General features: G+C 32.9%; 1 protein-coding gene across 1 annotated transcript in view; it reads left to right on the top strand.

Moving 5' to 3' along the window:
- The window catches only part of PAT4 (Integrin-linked protein kinase pat-4), a 37,003-nt gene that overhangs the window by 14,873 nt on the left and 3,923 nt on the right, over positions 1–18,207 (top strand). The window contains exons 6-8 of the mRNA XM_051213722.1: positions 171–467; positions 9,077–9,260; positions 10,800–10,930. Of these exons, the coding sequence (XP_051069723.1) occupies positions 171–467; positions 9,077–9,260; positions 10,800–10,930 (612 nt within the window). The remainder of the gene's footprint in view (positions 1–170; positions 468–9,076; positions 9,261–10,799; positions 10,931–18,207) is intronic.

Genomic DNA, 18,207 nt, shown 5'->3' with positions numbered 1-18,207 from the left:
CTGTTAACGAGTCAGTCTTTTGCTTATTTATATTACACTGTCAATAGGTTCAACGTGTTTGTGGTATGACAGACAAGAATGCGCTGTTATGGATAAGAGTTATAAGGTGTGTTATATAATTTTATGTATAATATCATATTTTTTACACCTTCCATCTACAAAATTCATAGGCACGTGATTTCAAGGATGAATTCCCGAAACTTCGCATCTTTAATCATCCCAATATACTCCCAGTATTGGCTATTTTTACTGCCACGCCACGTTTATGCCTTGTCAGTGACTTTATGCAATATGGAAGTCTTTTTGATGTTTTACACCAACCAGCTGAAGCCAATATACACGGTACAACTGAGATAAGTCATCGACAAGCTTTACGATTTGCTGTTGACATAGCCAAAGGTATGGAGTTTCTACATTCACCAGAATTAAAAGTTCCCAATTTTCGTTTGAACTCCAAACATGTAATGGTAGGTGCTATCATTGTTTTTTATCGAAATTCGTTTAAGATAACCTATCATTTACTGTTTACTAATTTATACTTATATTACTTATTGTTATTTAGTAATATTTCGTGTTATGAATACTGTTTTTATATAAAGCATCAGTGCATTCTGTTCATCATAAATTTGACGAAATTAGTTAATTTTACTAGATATCTAAAAATAATTTAGTTGTTGGTATTAGCACCAAGATTCAAATTGAGCATTGGGTAGATAGTTAATAATGAATTGTATTTCTGGAGTTTCGTGACAATGTAAACCTTACTTACTTACGCCTGTTACTCCCAATGGAGCATAGGCCGCCGACCAGCATTTTCCAACCCACTCTGTCCTAGGCCTTCTTTTCTAGTTCCATCCAATTCTTGTTCATTTTTCTCGTGTCTATTTCCATTTCTCGGCGTAATGTGTTATTTGGTCCTCCTCTTCTCGTTTGGCCTTGAGGATTCCATGTGAGGGCTTGTCTTGTGACTCAGTTGGGTGCTTTCCTCAATGTGCGTCCTATCCACTTCCAGCAATTCTTCTTGATTTCTTCCTCCAGTGGGATCTGGTTTGTTCTCTCCCACAGTACGTTGTTGCTAATAGTGTCCGGCCAACGGATCTGAAGTATTTTGCGTAGACAACTGTTAATAAACACCTGTATTTTCTGGATGATGGCTTTCGTAGTTCTCCAGGTTTCTGCCCCATACAGTAGAACTGTCGTGACATTTGTATTGAAAATTGTGACTTTGGTGTTGGTTGACATTTGCTTTGAGTTCCAGATGTTCCTCAGTTGTAAATATGCTGCTCTTGCTTTGCCGATGCGCGCCTTCACATCTGCATCAGATCCACCCTGTTCATCAATGATGCTGCCCAAATACGTAAAGGTTTTTACATCTTCCAAATCTTCTCCGTCAATTGTGATTGGATTGGTGCATTCTGTGTTGTATCGGAGAATCCTGCTTTTCCCTTTGTGTATATTGAGACCTACTGCTGCTGAGGCTGCTGCCACACTGTTCGTCTTCTCCTGCATTTGTTGTTGCGTTTGGGATAGAAGAGCCAGATCATCTGCGAAGTCTAGATCGTCCAACTGCATCCTAGATGTCCATTGTATCCCGTGCTTCCCTTCAGATGTTGATGTCTTCATGATCCAGTCGATCACCAGGAGAAAGAGAAAGGTTGAGAGTAAGAAACCTTGCCTAACACCGGTCTTCACTTCGAACGACTTTGTCAACTGTCCTCCATGCACGATTTTGCAGTGTAATCCATCATATGAACTCTGTATGATATTGACTATCTTCTGAGGCACGCCGTAATGTCGAAGAAGTTTCCATAGTGTTGTTCTGTCCACGCTATCAAATGCCTTTTCGTAGTCAATGAAGTTGATGTAAACCACTTCAGCATAAATAAATAACCAAATTAAATTAATACGTCTAAATGGTACAAAAAATGCAGAATCAAAATCATAATAGGTCTTAATATCAAGTTATTCTTCGTCAAGTTGAATTTGTATAACCTGTCACTGTATTAATTTGTGCGTCAGAATGTGTGTATGGAAACTGTATGCATTTGTAATATGAAGTAATGGGGATGAAATTGTATATATATATATATATATATATATATATATATATATATATATATATATATATATATATATATATATATATATATATATATATATATGGAAATAAATAAGGTCATATGTTATTGTTTGGATACCAACTAGCTTCCATAGCAAACATTATTTTGTAACACAGTCAGAGAGATGATTCTTATATCTCATGACTCCTTGAAGTAAAAAAGAACTCGTATATCCAGTTTTTATTTATTGTTTCATCTCAGTTCGCTTGGTTGATTCATGAATTTTATGCAACCCAATAGTTTGAGACATTAAGTCTGTTTCAGATTTGAAATCAGTATCTTATTGCATAGCTTATGATCATGATGTGATGCATATTTGACAGAATATCTACTCTAGTTATTTTCTTATATGGATTTCATCTCGTATAATTCCTGTTATTTTTATATCAACATAGAAGATCGTTTTCTCTCTTTTTCTATTTCTCCACAACACCACTCAATAAACCGAATTATTCCGTTTTTGCTCAGGAATTCAAGCAACCTTGGCTCATGGTTTCGTTATGATTACCTCTAGCTAGCCAACATCTCAACATGGTGTATGGGATTAGTGGCCGTATTGCAACGTGCTCGGTAGGATCTGAACAGTACTTATAAGAACTAGGCAGACATGATATTAGTCACTACACAATGGTTATTCTATTGTAACTAACTCAGTCCATCATTGTGTCAGTCGCTGCCAAGATAACTTGGCGGTATCATCTCAGACTATGAATCTTGGTGGCGCTAGGTTCAAACTCCATGAAGACCATCATTTCCCCCGCGATTTTAAGGACTCCCTACTTGATTAACGCTAACTAGTATGAAACTGAAATCCAGTTTCCTACCAACTACCTCCAATCATCAACATACATTCAAGGACAGATTGCATTAATAATTCTTATTTTTACTCCAAAAGATGTTTATCATATCTTTAAGTTTTTGCTGGCTTCATAAGAAGGTCAGCAGACGTTCACTTATAACACGAAGGAATGTATAAATAAATATTTTTGAGTTAGTTATTATTACTTACCCCATATACCTAGTATTCTTTTTCTACTGTTGCCTTTATTCTTCAAACTTATCAGTAAGCACTAAACTTATATATGTATAGTAGAAAGATATCGTTTGTTTAAAATGGGGTGTATTGTAAACAATATAAATAATTTTGGCACAAGAATAGTCTTATATTGTAGTAATTTTATATTCTAAAATCTATTATTAACACGACTTATTTCATTGGTGTATCACCATCACGAATTTACGTGTTTAACAATAAATGTAACTGTCAAATTTCGCTAAGCAACAAAAAAAGCCTAGATAAATCGATTAATGCTAATTAACATTGTTACTGTATTTACTACACATTGCGATTGTGTTATAATGCAGTATTTGCATACTGAAGCGTGTACAAATATATGCGGATCGTAAAGAGGTGATAAACTTACACAACAACTCAATTATTGAAGCATTCCCTTATGAAATACAAAAAACTGCATAATTGATCAGAGAATTATATAACTAATGAAATTTCAGGTCAACGAAACAAACTATTAGTCAATTGTTAGAAAATTCTAATAGCCCACTTCTCTTCAAAGTACGCGCTGATGATTTTGTTCGAAAGAACGATGAAAGCTTTACAACCAATTCATCCAGCTCAGAGACCACAACACCTCATCCTGAGCTGCAAATCATCCCATGTAAATTCTATTCAATCATATATCACGCTTATGTAAAATTTGTAATATTAAACAAACACGATTAGAATGTACAGATACTATGGTTCATCTACACGCAATGATGAAATCCGGAAGTCATCGAATATTCAGTTAATTTGAAACCTCAAACGTCATTCATTTTTCTGTTCATCTTATGTGAAAACTAGACTAGAAATTTTCTTCAGTTTTCTAATTAGATTGGTAAACGTTGGTTCCACGTCAAGTTCCTTTACAGTTTCAATCAAAAATCCATGAATTCATTGCGTCAGCAGTCTCAAACTGAAAGCAAGTCTTCGGTATTTGTTTGTAATAAAATGCAAATTGATAGATAATTGGAGAAGTTGAGTACTGTAGCTTATCTGGTTAACATCGTGTTGTCCGAAATGCTTTTTCTCACCCTATTTTTCAGTCATTATCCTTATGCATTTGTCCGCAGTTAAAATTGTGCCCAAAATTGTCCACATTGTATTGATATAAACGAAGACATATCATCACAATTGATAGACAATTAAGCAAAGACAGAAATCATTTTGTTGGATATGGCACATTACAATTCCTGTAATTTGTTTTATGTATTATATTTTGAAAGCTTATATCAGTGCATATGGACAATTAAGTATACAATGTTGACTGTGAAAACTATGACCTTGAACAGACTCAACAAAAAAAGATGATAGAATTTTTAAGAGCACGCTAATCGTGTCAGGTAAGAAAAACGATCTAAATATATCTATGCAAATCGTTATGTCCCAATTACTCTGTAAAACTGATCTCATTCCATTTCGCTGTTAGTCATTAATGGAAAAATTCCAATAACTTCTAATTAAGGTTTATGTCGATGATATCCAAAACCTAATCTAATGAACATTTCACAATTATAGTATTCAGTTTAGGAAAATGAAATCTAGTATTGAAGTCATTTCATTCTATTCGTTTATACACTTCTATGAATCTATCTACTTCATGAAAAGTCATACTCAGTGGTGGTTTTTCACCCCTAATCTACTTAGATTATTCATGTAAGTTCTTTTTATATCACCAACCGCTATTGACTACTACCACTTTAGTGAACGAAAACACTAGTGGGGATAACCAAATATATCTGACTATAAAATTACAGAATCTTTTACTAAAATCTGTGAACCATACATTAATTACTTCATTTGCAAAATGTCAATCAATTGTCTCACACTTGATTGTTCCTTCATTTCCACACCAATCACTCTCTGTCCTCGTCCAATTCTCCTCGATGTTCTTAACTTTCTGCCGCCAGTCATTTCACATTCGATTAGTAATACATACTACTTATATCTGTCGACAGCTGTAGCACACATCATACTACTACCGTTTTAAATTATTTGCTTACCTTTCTTCTTCTTCTTCTTCTTCTTCTTCTTCTTCTTCTTCTTCTTCTTTAAGAAAATCCATAAAATTAATAATCTATCAGCCATAATGTAAGGTACACACTAGTGGTAGCATAACCTATTATTATCTTTTTATTCACACACTTCTCTCAGAAAATATATGATAATGTGAATAGAACAGTATTATTCATTAATTGTAAGAATAAATCAATGCTAATTTCCGTATACACATATTAATCTGCTTATCTTTATATAAGACGTATATTGTTGTACTCATTGTTAACCTCTAATTGTTTTAATCTCTATTTGTGTATTAATTAAGAATCTTTAGTAATAGCTACTTTGTTTCTAAGGTAAAATTACACATAAATTTAACGTGTTCACGCCTTAGAAAAAAAATTATTCTTAGAATGTTGAAAACTGTCTTAATTAAAAAAAAGAATTTCATGCATATGAGTTTATTTTTGTTAGAAATAGCCTCTACCAGGGAAGTCCTACTCACTGTCTTCTCGTGGCGGGGGTGTTGTTTACAAAATTGAGAGGACGAAAAGCGAATGTCCGGCGCTTTAACCGGGTTGGTGGACATGGAGAGTCCACCTAGGGGAGTTGGAAAACCCTGATTTCAAACCAATGGTTCACATGGGTTCCGGTATCCTAAAGGAACAAATGGCGTATGAACCAATTATTATCTCCTGACGTTGCTCCACTGCTTTGTGGATCAGACCTTTAGGTCGAAGGCTCCGGGTGTGGCCCCCTAGGAAAACCACCTGCTTCGGTTTGGGCACCCGGGCAGTATCAAAGCTCTCACACATATCAAATGAGATTTGTATGGCGCATATCTAATGGATGTTTCCTTGTACCAATATCTATATGTTAAAATAAACAAAATAAATAAGTGTTAAAAATGAAATCATGTTTGGTTTCCTGTACATAAAATCAAGTTTGTAAAATGATCTATTTCAAAATGTTAGTGTATGTTTGACAAAGTTGAAGTACATCATAATAAAGTGATTACACAGGTATTAATACCAAGATTAAACTTAAGCATTGATATAAGAGAGTTAATAATAAATATATTTTTATTATATCCTTTGTACTTGTGTTAATTGAATTTCGGTTATTTATATACTCTGAAGATATGTGGCTTAGATTAAGTCACAAAACGTTAGAAATATAATTTTTCCTACTCATTAAGATATAATAAAATTATCATTAAAGAGAAAGAATGTATTTGTAAAATCTCAGCGAAAGAATTTGAAGTAAATCCAACGTTTCGCCTGGCAATCTGGTCCAAGCTTTTTCAAGGAAAATATAATCAAACAACAAAATTATCGAATATAATATTCAAATTCTTTCTCTGAGATTTTACAAATACATTCTTCCTCTTTAATGATTCACATTAACTCGGCGCCTAAATATTGTGAAACTATTCGTTCAAATTTAGACGGAAGTTCTTATTTATAATAAAATTATATTTATTATAAAGTGATTTCATCTTTCTTTCTATTATGTTGTTCATACTTTTTATTAAACAAAAAGAGATTTATTTTCACTTATTATGGGTTTTTTTGTCTTAATCATTTTTTTACAGTCTTTCAACTATCAATTTATTTCTTTGATAACTCTTAGTTTATTACACAGTTTTTCTTAAATAACTAATTTATTAGGTAATGGCTCATATACTTTGCTTCCAGGTATAAAGACAAGTAATAATACCTTGTCTTCTAAACCAAAGAAGATGGATTGCGTGGTTTGTATCTGGGGAATTCATGGTTAGAAGTCGAATGTCTTAATTACTGTTCCATCGCTCCACATACTACACAATATGTGTAACTCAGCTTTATTATTAGAATATGTATGTAACTATAGTGTTACAGTTTTTTAAAGTATTATTTCTTTATCATGCTCCACAGAAAAGTATTATCTTTCTACGATGTGAACAACCAGTAAATATCTATGTTATAGATTATGACTTGACGAATGAATTAGGTTTGTATTTGTTAAAATAAATGAATAAACTGCAGTATTATATATATATATATATATATATATATATATATATATATATATATATATTGTTAAACCTTAACGTGGGCTCAGTTCATGAAGTCATAGACGTTTGGTCGAAATCATGGCGGTAAACTTAGACTACCTCTTTAGGGTCTTCTTAATAACTATGATCAGTAGCAGAGACGTTTAGTGATGTAGTTCTGAATCAGCCACGGTTACCCAGATGGAATTAATCTTCACGATCTTCTAGATCTTAATTTCCACTATATTTCATACATACCTTACCATTCTGTCTTCTTGAACCATATTCTTTATTTTTGATCTTTTTCACCATCATTGATACTCCTGTAGTAATTCCATTCAACTACTGTATTATTTATCTGCTCATTGTAATTTAGACACCTAATCCACTATGTAATTTTCTGTGTGAGTCTGATTGAGCACATGTCAGTTTTTAATCTATTCCCTCATTGGTTGTAATATACAGACAATCAATAATTTATCCATACCACATAAATGTATATTGATTTTTAACCCACACTCTTGGTTTCCCTGTGTGCTTGCTTCGTGTACGCATACGGATTTTACCAATCTTTAACAATAAACTGTCTATATAACTGGTGTTCATGTTTTTGAATAATCTCGAGTAAATCCGTAATTCTACTAGGAGATTTAGCCTGCATTAAATACTCAGTTAACGGGATACAATTTTTTGGAGTCAGATATAGGGGAAATTAGCCTCTACACTCCCATTATTACAACTTCTTTACTATTTATTATGTTAATTTCATAATCCACTTGTGGAATAGATTAGAAAGATTGTTTCCTCGTACCATACACTTTTTTGTGATTAGTCGATGTATTTAGGTAGTTTTTGGCAAGAAATATTTTATATTGATAGATATTCATGTCTGTTAGTTTGCAACTTTGATAAAATAACTAAACAGACTCGAACAATGAAATTCTAAATCTCCTAACTATTACTTTCGGAATATTTAATCCATATATTTGTAGTATTATCGACTTCGAAGTAAAAGGTTGACTGTTGTAAGTAGGAAACTAGAAAAGACTAAGTGTTATCGAACAGTCTAGAAAGGCATTTGCTATTAATCTGAGTTATGCGGTAAAAGCTATAAACCTGCTTGTTTAATTTCATTGTGTTAAAAATCAATGATTGTAGAGCCTGATGGTTGAACCTAGTAGCTCATAAAGCTTTCAATTTTTTTCTTCATTTCGAATCTACTTTTTCATATATCCTTAAACATTTATTTTTCATTTTAACATTATTAATAATTTTCTTTTCTGTGTTGTTTTGATATATGGCAAATCGAACTGACCTATTATCTTTGTGCTATATAAACAATCCTTGTAATTGTGTCATGTTGATAAATGTTGTATAACTTCACTTCGGTTAACAGTGTTTGGTTTCAGTGACTAACTATTAGAACACATTATTGTGTATATATTATTCAAAATATTTTTATTATCTAGTATAACTTATTCCCTGAGCTTAGACAGTGATGATCAGTAAACATCTCAATATCAAATTAGTTAATGACCACTAATTAAACTTGTTTTTTTTTTGTTTTATCAATGATTATTAATTGCAAGTGCGTATATTTATCGATGTGAACCTAAGATAAAAGCATATCCTAATGGTAATTTATAAACTAAACTGTATGTACTTTTCATTATATTGACTGGATATTTCTTTTGTGTACAATACTGAAAATTTATCATGTATATTAGCTGATTTTTCATCTTACAGTGGTATACAGCAGATAGACTCAATCTAATCTATGCAAATATGATATTTACCATTGAATTTTTAAAAAGTTTAACTTTACAAAAATTACTTGTAAATATATATTTTTTTATTGTAATTTAGGTAGACGAAGATATTGCTAAAATTGGTGTTTGGGATACAGTTGATACTGTTACACATGGACAGAATATACAACAGTCAATTATACCTGATGAATCGTTAATTGCTCGTTTAGATATGGCAGATTACAAATTTTCATTTCATGAAAAAGCTCGAGAATACAATCCAGCTTGGATGTCACCTGAATGTATGTGTAATAAACATTATATATTATTGATATTACAAACCGATATTAGTCAACTATTAGAAACCTAGAAGCTCTAGTCATATGTTTCGTCCTATTATAGGATTCTTCAACTAGTTTACGTTTACGACTCCATCCTGAGGAGTCGATTTCACACGAACGCTTGGTCTTTAAAACATTAAGGCAAAATCTAATAGTTTCCAAGTATAATTTCAATCAGTCGAAAGTATTGAGTGACTGTCTTCTGTTGTTTTCGGTGTGTATCTTTCTTACACTCGACATGGTTGAACTTCGCTACTTACAGCTACCCATTAAAACTCCGGAAATTTTCTTTTTAAGCTCGTCATTAGTGAACACATGATAATTATTGATATGGTGTTCATGAATCTCAATAAAATTCTCCCACTCAAGTGTGATTGTAGATGAAAGTGGTTCGTTTATTAGAAAATTTCACTGTGTAATCGACACCTCATACAAAATAATCAAATCTTGCGCCATTTCATGAAATGTCTTCAACCAGATGTTATGATTATCCCGTATATAACCTAGAAGGTTGTACCTGCTGGTTATGGATGAAGAGGATATGAATTTTGGCGAACCGATGAAATCAAAGTTAGCAAGTATTTGATTTTGAGGCGAAATACATCCATCCATATGGTTAAATAGAATCTGGGCATTATAGCTGATGTCAGTTCTCAATGAAAACCTTAACTCTAATTCCTAATCCTGACTTTTAACTGTTAATCCTAATCCTAGTTGCTCGCACTAACTTATAATTTTCGTTTGACCCTAGTAGATAAGTGACTTTTCTCCAGGTCACTTTAGCATCGCTCAAAGGTCGTTCATAAGTTATGGTCTCATTTTACAGATCAGTCCGGCAATTGATAACTTTATGGACCAATATTTATCTTTATCTCGTTAATCGTAGCTTTTTCCTAACTTACTCTTACACTAACCAGCACTATGCGTTAAGTTAGACAGTGTTTGAAGGATGCGTAGCATATATCCAAACCATTTAAGTTGATTGACTGCATAACTCCATCAATCAACTTACTATTCGTAAAATTTAAAACAATTCGACCCTTTGATAAATTTCGATAATGCAATGAGAAGACGAAGGTTATCAGATTATTTGTACCTTGAAACCTATGCTTAACCACAGCATTACTCACTTTCTGATAGAGTTGTGTATGGAATCCAATAGTAAATCTCAAATGTGTCATGGAGCTTTTGATAATTAGCTTTAGATTTCATTAGTCATATTTGTACTCAGTCCTATTATTGTCTGAATACGTACACATTTCTATATGTGTTACTATAAGTTAATATGTTTAGTAATTTAAGTTCATGACTATTGTCTACGATACAAAAGGATGTGACTCATAGTTTAGTACATTAACTTGTTCATACAATGGTATCACTCATCTAATTCTCCTTTCTTCTAATAACAACTCAATGTATTGTGTTTAAAATGTCTTCTCTCTTTCACAATTTGTGTTCGTATTTACGGTATCTTTTTTGTCTCTTAAAAAAACTGTATAGCTTTACAAAAAAAAGCAAGCGAAATAAATCTTGAAGCTTCAGATATGTGGAGTTTTGGTGTTATACTCTGGGAATTAACAACTCGTATGATACCATTTGATGGAATAAATCCTATGATTATTGGAATGAAGGTAATTGTTAATTAATGTTATATCAATTCAGATAATGAAATATTGCTCAATTGGAAAATTAGAGGATAATGATAACTGGTTATGGTTTAAAATTACAAAACAATAATTTAAAAAACAAGAACAAAACAAAATATACTACAGAAGGGAATTTAGGGCCAAGAAAGAATGAGAGGTTGAACGTATCGTTTTTTTATGTAGAGTTTGGGCTTGAATAGGTGGATCGCCAATGCCTTAGCAGAGATATATGAATGATAGTTTAATTATTTGTGAAGAAGATATGAGTGTCAATCAAATTTTGAGTCATTTCAGCAATTGTTATCACTCAGTTCAATTCACGTTGGAAGTAGAAGCGGACGAGGTATTTTATTTTCTTGGTGTCTGGTTGAAAAGAAGGTCAGATGATTCTTTACAGAGATCTATATATAGAAAACCCGTTTGAAATGGGCAGTATACTAATTTTGATAACTGGGTTCAATTGCGTAGAATGAAAAATTTAATTTACTCTTTATCTTCGAGGATTAGGCGAATGTGTTCTAATGACACAATAGACAACGAACTACTTCAACTCCGCAGATGCTCATCAGAAATGGTTATCCACCTAGATTCGTCGATAGGAACTTAACACCTAGACAACATCCTGAAAAGCGCCAACAGTTCGAAAGAAAACGTTTTATGAATATCGAATTTAAAGTAGATACGGCTGCTGAAATCTTGAATAAACGGATTTCAAAGTCCCCGAATAGAACCGTCTACTCAGTTAAGTTCCGCATTGTCTTAGCAAGCCGACCCACCATTCACGGATGTGTTGAGGATAAACTTCTGCTTTGGACCACATGAATGTGCATCTACAAATTTACTTGGTCTTGTGGGGCAAGTTACATTGGTCGCACAGAACGATCACTTTCTAGACGCATCTCAGAACACTACCAAGCATGGCTTTTAAAAGGAGAATACAGGACAGTTACCAGTTCAATACAGGAACATCTAATCAACTCTGAACACGTCACTCTGAAATAGCCTTCTTTTAAAATAACCGAAACAATCAAAGGAACTGGATCAAAAGATGGTAGAATCAAAAACTGTTAAAGCATTGACGATCCAACTATTCAAGCCCAAACTCTGTGTGTGAAAACTATACGTCCAACCTCTCATTCTTTCTTGGTCCTAATTTCCTTCTGTAGTACGTTTTGGTTTGTTCTTTTTTTGCTTTATAAATTAATGTTTTGTAATTTTAAACCATAATCAGTTATTACTATTATCCTTTAACAACTCATGTTTATTATTCAGTTATCATTATGAAAAACTACATTTTTCTTCAATTTGATTACATTTGTATAAATATGTAATTTTATGGATGTATCCATGTTAAAATAATGTTCTTCATATGTACATGTAGTGTACTTTATATTTCATCATAGCCTACATACTTAACTTGTATCTATCTGTACGAGTTAATTAGTCTCTAGTTATGATACTCAATTTGTTTGTTTTTCTCAAAATCCTTTCAATGATATGTGATTATAGTTGTCTTTACAATGATAATCATGTATACCGAATGAGAATCTTCAGTTTATATAGAATCTTAACGCTAACTCATTTAATTATCATTAAGAATTTGAATGTTATCATGAAAGGGCTAGTAGAAATCTCGGGCGGTTGTTGTTTGATTTTCAATAATCTTTAAGTCAATTTTTATTCCCAATGGAAAGTACCATAAATTTGTACAAAAATGGTTTTCTTATTGATAATTTCAATAGTTGGGATCATGAGTTAATTGAAGCTAGACCACCATGGAAAACCTGAAAGCACTAGATGGCCGTTTCGTACTATTGTGGAACTCCTCAGCAGTGCTCATTCACGATTCCGCCTCGTGAGATTCGAACCCAGGATCTATCGGACTCGTGCGCGAACGCTTAACCACTAGACCACTGACCCGGCATCCAATGGTGCTAATGTCTAACAGTCATCCAGTGCTTTCAGGTTTTACATGGTGATCTAGCTTCAATTGAGTCATGATCTCAACTATTAAAATTACTATAATATCCACAAAATCCCCCTAAGATATTATTGATTAATAAGCTATAAATCAACTTCCAATGACATCCAACAATTTGATAAAGTTATTATCTCGGAACTAGATTGCCTTTTTTGTATTAGACATTACACACTTAAGAAAAAAGTGAGCTGATAGAATTTCTTGGTAATCGACTGACAAATTGTTGGTAATTATTGTTTATTTATTATTGTTTACACATTGACTTTGATTGTTCTTAGCAGTTAATTAGTTGAACCCCGAGTGCGGTTCAAAGTGGAGGCCTTAGCTACTAAGCCACTTCTTCACAAAAGCAGTACTATATATATATATATATATATATATATATATATATATATATATATATATATAGAGAGAGAGAGAGAGAGAGAGAAAGTGGAAGGAAGAGTATTATACTATTAATCTGTAAGGAATTTAGAAATATTTATAAAAATTCTAATTAAAAGGATTGGTCTTTTATAAGAAGTATTATTTCTATCGATGTTTTATTGTAGCATAGTTTTCCGTAATATTCAGTCAGTCAGTAACAATGTAGAACTTGGTACGTACGTACGTCAGTTCGAGTTACCATACCATATTAGCACAGAGATGCAGTTGTCGATTCACACAACACCTAATATTTCAGTACTATTAAGTATTGTTTTTGAATGATTAGAAAGTGTTTTCTCCGAATTCGCTGTTAATCAGAATTTCTATTAAACCGAAGCTTTTTTTAAAAGTAGTTTAATGTTTGTTTGAATGTCCAACAATGGATATTACTCATTGAATTATGATTCATTTTATAATGATTAGATTAAAGCGTTTGTTTGTCGATTGATCGAAGTTTACACTAATTTGTAAACATAGTAAACGTGAAATTACTTATTTATAAACGTTTGTTTATGGTAACATTTTACTAGGTCAAGTCATTTACAGTAAAAGAGGCATATTTGGTAGTGATTGATAATATTACTTACATGAAAGATTTTAGTTGGAAATTATTTTGAAGACACATCAGTATAATATAGCAAGGGTGTAAATAAATTTCATGGACTGAATAAAATATTGCATGTTTATACTCTATATAAAAGAATATTCCACAACATTGATAGTAACAAAAGTCTAAAGGGCTAGAAATAAGTGGTTATATAATGATTAAACAATGGTTATAAGTAAGGAGAAAATGAGTATAGTTCCTTTAGTTAAAGTAAGATTATTAAACTAGAAGACAGTCAAAATAAAAGGACATGATGATACAATAAAAGAATATTTGTCACCAAGGCAAATGAAGATTAATAACCATCTTTTGAACAGATCCAACAGGTTTCTGACACCTTCAGCAAAAGTCAAGACTGGAGCTTGGCTTTTTATTATTCATCTTGAAAAATTGCAAGATATAGACCTGACTTTCTGTATCCAAGAGATGTTTACTAATTGCGCTACTTAAAGTAATTCTTCCTTTTGCTCGAAGGCTTTTCCGAACATGTTCAAAAATCTAAGATATACCCTCCTTTATGTTCAGCCAATTTAGATGCTTTGGCATGTACACATAAATTTATAAATACATTTGACGACAATCAAATGAAATAAAAATAAATTTATGCTATTCTGCTCAAATTTTTGTTTTTTGTTCTTTTCAAGATGATGATAAGTGGAACTATTATGTGTATGAACTATTCATATACATAAATGTTATAAATTGGATAAATCATTTTTAAAATATTAATTACACTGATGAATTTATTTATCTCATTCATTTTAATCTACAATTCTACTTTAACTCCCTTTTATTTATTCACTGTAAATTGTTTTAATCGAGATTATGTAGTACGTTTCAGTTGACTAATAGAACAATATTGTTAATTTTTGGCAACTTTTTAAGAAAGAATCTTACACCTGTTGCCCCTCGTGGAAGAGCATAAGCCGCTCGCCAGCATTCTCTATCCAACTCTCTTCTGGGCAGTTTCTTCCTGTTGCTATTCGTCCTTTTCATGTGTGCTTCTGATTCCCGTCGCAGTATATCCTTTGGTCTTCCTCTTTTCCTTTTCCCTTCAGGACTCCAAGTTAGCGCTTTCTTCGTGAATCAGTTTCATAATTTCTACAATATGTGTCCTATCCACTTCTAGCGTCTTTTCCTAATTTCCTCTTCATCTGGAAGCTGGTTTATTCTCTCCCACAGTAGGATTTTGCTAAGGGTATCCGACCAACGGACAATGAGTATTTTGCTTAGGCAATTGTTTATAAATACTTGTACCTTTTTGATGATGGTTGTAGTAGTTATCGAAGTTTCAGCTCCGTACAGTTGAACTATCTTGGTGCTCGTATTGAAGATTCTGAATTTCATATTGGTTGAAAGTTTTTAAAAAAAATCTACAATGTATTAATTGTTTAGTTACATATTATGCAGATATTTTTAGATAATAGATGATAGAAAAACTCAAGTTTTGTGTAACTGTCTAATATGAATATATTCAGTGTAACCTGGGTGAACAAGTTAAATGAAAAACAAATATACTAAAAATTAATGATTGAAATACCATCTTATCAACATTACAATCTAACTCACCGAATGACAAAAAGTGCTAAGTATAAGACAATTAGTGAACAATGTTACAGATAACGTTAATCTTCTGGACAAATTACATAATTCAACAATATAAGACTCAAATGCTTTATTGTATAACAAAATCTAAACACTGTTAATAATCTGATTTTCAAACAGTTAGGTATAAAAGTTATAGTGAGAAGTTCTGCAGAAATTTAGGATTCTAATTTTTCTAAGGTGTAATTTCTTGATATGTGGTCAGTCAGCTACAACGTAGGACCAGGCGCATATATGTATCGTCCCAAGTTGCCATACCTCATTAGCACAACAAGATGAACACCCGATTCATAGGAGTAGTCACTTCAATGGTGGTAATATATAAAAGAAAGATTACATATAAGGATATAGTACAGGAAGAAAGAATTAGTTCGTAGAAAGAAAGATATGAAGCGATTTTAATCTCATAGTTTAAGGGAAATTGAAGAGTGTATACACCGACGCTATTGTGATCGATTCTGAGACATACTAGCCAGAATCTCCAACCATTGGTTACGGCAGTCATGCGGACCCCGACCAAGTAGTCTGCATCTCCCAACATGGCTCAAACTAGAAGTTAGTGACTTCAAGCACTGATGCCACGTTTTAGTTTGGCCACCCCTAACATTCTTCCAACCATCCTCAACACTAGTTAGCATTGCACGTCGTGGTAATCGGTGTTCGGGCATACGTAACACGTGGCCCAACCATTTCAGTCGATGAAGATTCATAACCTCATCAACTGATTTACCATCATTCCCTAATACCCTGTGTCTAACCTCACTACTACTTACCCGATGATCCCAACAGATGCGAACAATATTTCTAAGGTAAATATGATTTGTCACAGAGTCTGTACAAATAGTCACTTAAAACCACTCACATAATTATCCAGTGAGTCCGTACAAATGTTTTTTTTCTCAATTTCGGTCATGTTTTATATATGGGATTAAAAATATGAAATAAGGTGAAGAGCTGACTCCTTATGTATTCGCATCTACCATTCAGCCAGTTGTAGGTTATTGCTAGACATAACTTGAAAATCATGTTTTTTCTTTTCTTTTCTCTCCATATTATGTATTACCTCATTGTCATCTACCTTTCTCTTATAATGTTCTAATCTTATATTTACTAACTATGAATTTCAGTATATTGTTTCTATTCTAGCAACATTAAAAAACTTTTATGCTAATTCAATTCAGGGTGTAACATAACACGTTTTAAGTGGCGCTTTTTTTTACAATGTCAATAATTCATTCCACTTTTAAGGAACAATCATATTCAACATTCATCATTTAATTTAATTTAACGTTTTCTTTCTGCATAACTTTTAATATATTTGTAGTTTTTTTTTTGTTTTTCATACAATTTATTAAATGATGAACTTTTCTTTTTAAAAAAAAACTGTAAACATTCTTAACATATTTCAACAGCCAGATATTAATATTAATGAAAAGTGTTGACAGATCAATAAAATGTTTATTATGTTAATTGTTTCAGAGAAAAAGTATTTCACTTGAAAACACCTTGAGTCCACGTACTGATTTTAGTTAACTTTATTATTAGGAGGGCACTAGATACATATGCACCACACAAGTCACTTGATTTGTGTGTGGGTTGTGATTTTATTTATTTATATGTTTGAACACATAAATATTGGTACAAGAGAGCGCCAATATATATACGCCACACAAAACAATGAGAATTCGAAGAGAAAGAAAAAAAAGGTAAAGAGCGTGAAAAAAAAGAGAACAGTAACGAAGAGGTTGGTGTAAGGTAGTGTAGTAATAATAATAATAGTAATAATGAGGGAACGGAAAGGTACAATCAGAAGAAATCTTTCAGTTAAGGGAGACACAACCACTTTTTATGAAGAAAGTAAAAGGTTACAGCAGGATCGCCACTGGCTTCTATTCTGAGCCATATCTGATAACATCTCTAGCTACTGTGTAGCACCATCTCTCGGACCCGAGAGATGGGTTGTGATACTGCCCGGATGCCCAAACTGAGGCAGATGGTCTTCTTAGGGGGCCACACCCGGAGCCTTCGACCTAAAGGTCTGATCCACAAAGCAGTGGAGCAACGTCAGGAGATGCAGTCCCATGGTAGCCGGTGACCAATAATTGGTTAACTCGCCATTTGTTCCTTTAGGATACCGGAGCCCATGCGCACCATTGGTTTGAAATCAGGGTTTTCCAACTCCCCTAGGTGGACTCTCCATGTCCACCAACCCGGTTAAAGCGTCGGCCATTCGCTTTTCGTCCTCTCAATTTCGTAAACAACACCCCCGCCACGAGAAGACAGTGAGTAGGACTCCCCTGGCAATGGCTATATACGCGTGGTCATGTGAGAGCATTTGGAGAGGGAGAGCGAACTCTCTACACTCTCGGCCGTACCAGAGCATTTGGGGGTTAACTACTGAACATCAATTCGAAATCATTTATTACTTATTATATTCTTTTCAATTATCGTTAATTTCAATGACACTTTATTGATCACCTGTAATGATGTTCTAATAGAATAATTTCATTGAACAAATTTATTTTTAAAATTAGTTAAAACTAAGTAAATTACACGCAACATGGTATAACATTAATCTTGAATGGTGATATGGTGCTGAACTAGAACACACCAGTGGAGACAATCAAATACATCTGATTACAA

The sequence above is a fragment of the Schistosoma haematobium genome, chromosome 3 (assembly GCF_000699445.3).
Source record: "Schistosoma haematobium chromosome 3, whole genome shotgun sequence".
NCBI classification, from domain to species: Eukaryota; Metazoa; Platyhelminthes; class Trematoda; order Strigeidida; family Schistosomatidae; genus Schistosoma; species Schistosoma haematobium.
The sequence above is the reverse complement of the archived record's forward strand: the minus strand, read 5'-3'. Positions and strand labels throughout refer to the sequence as shown.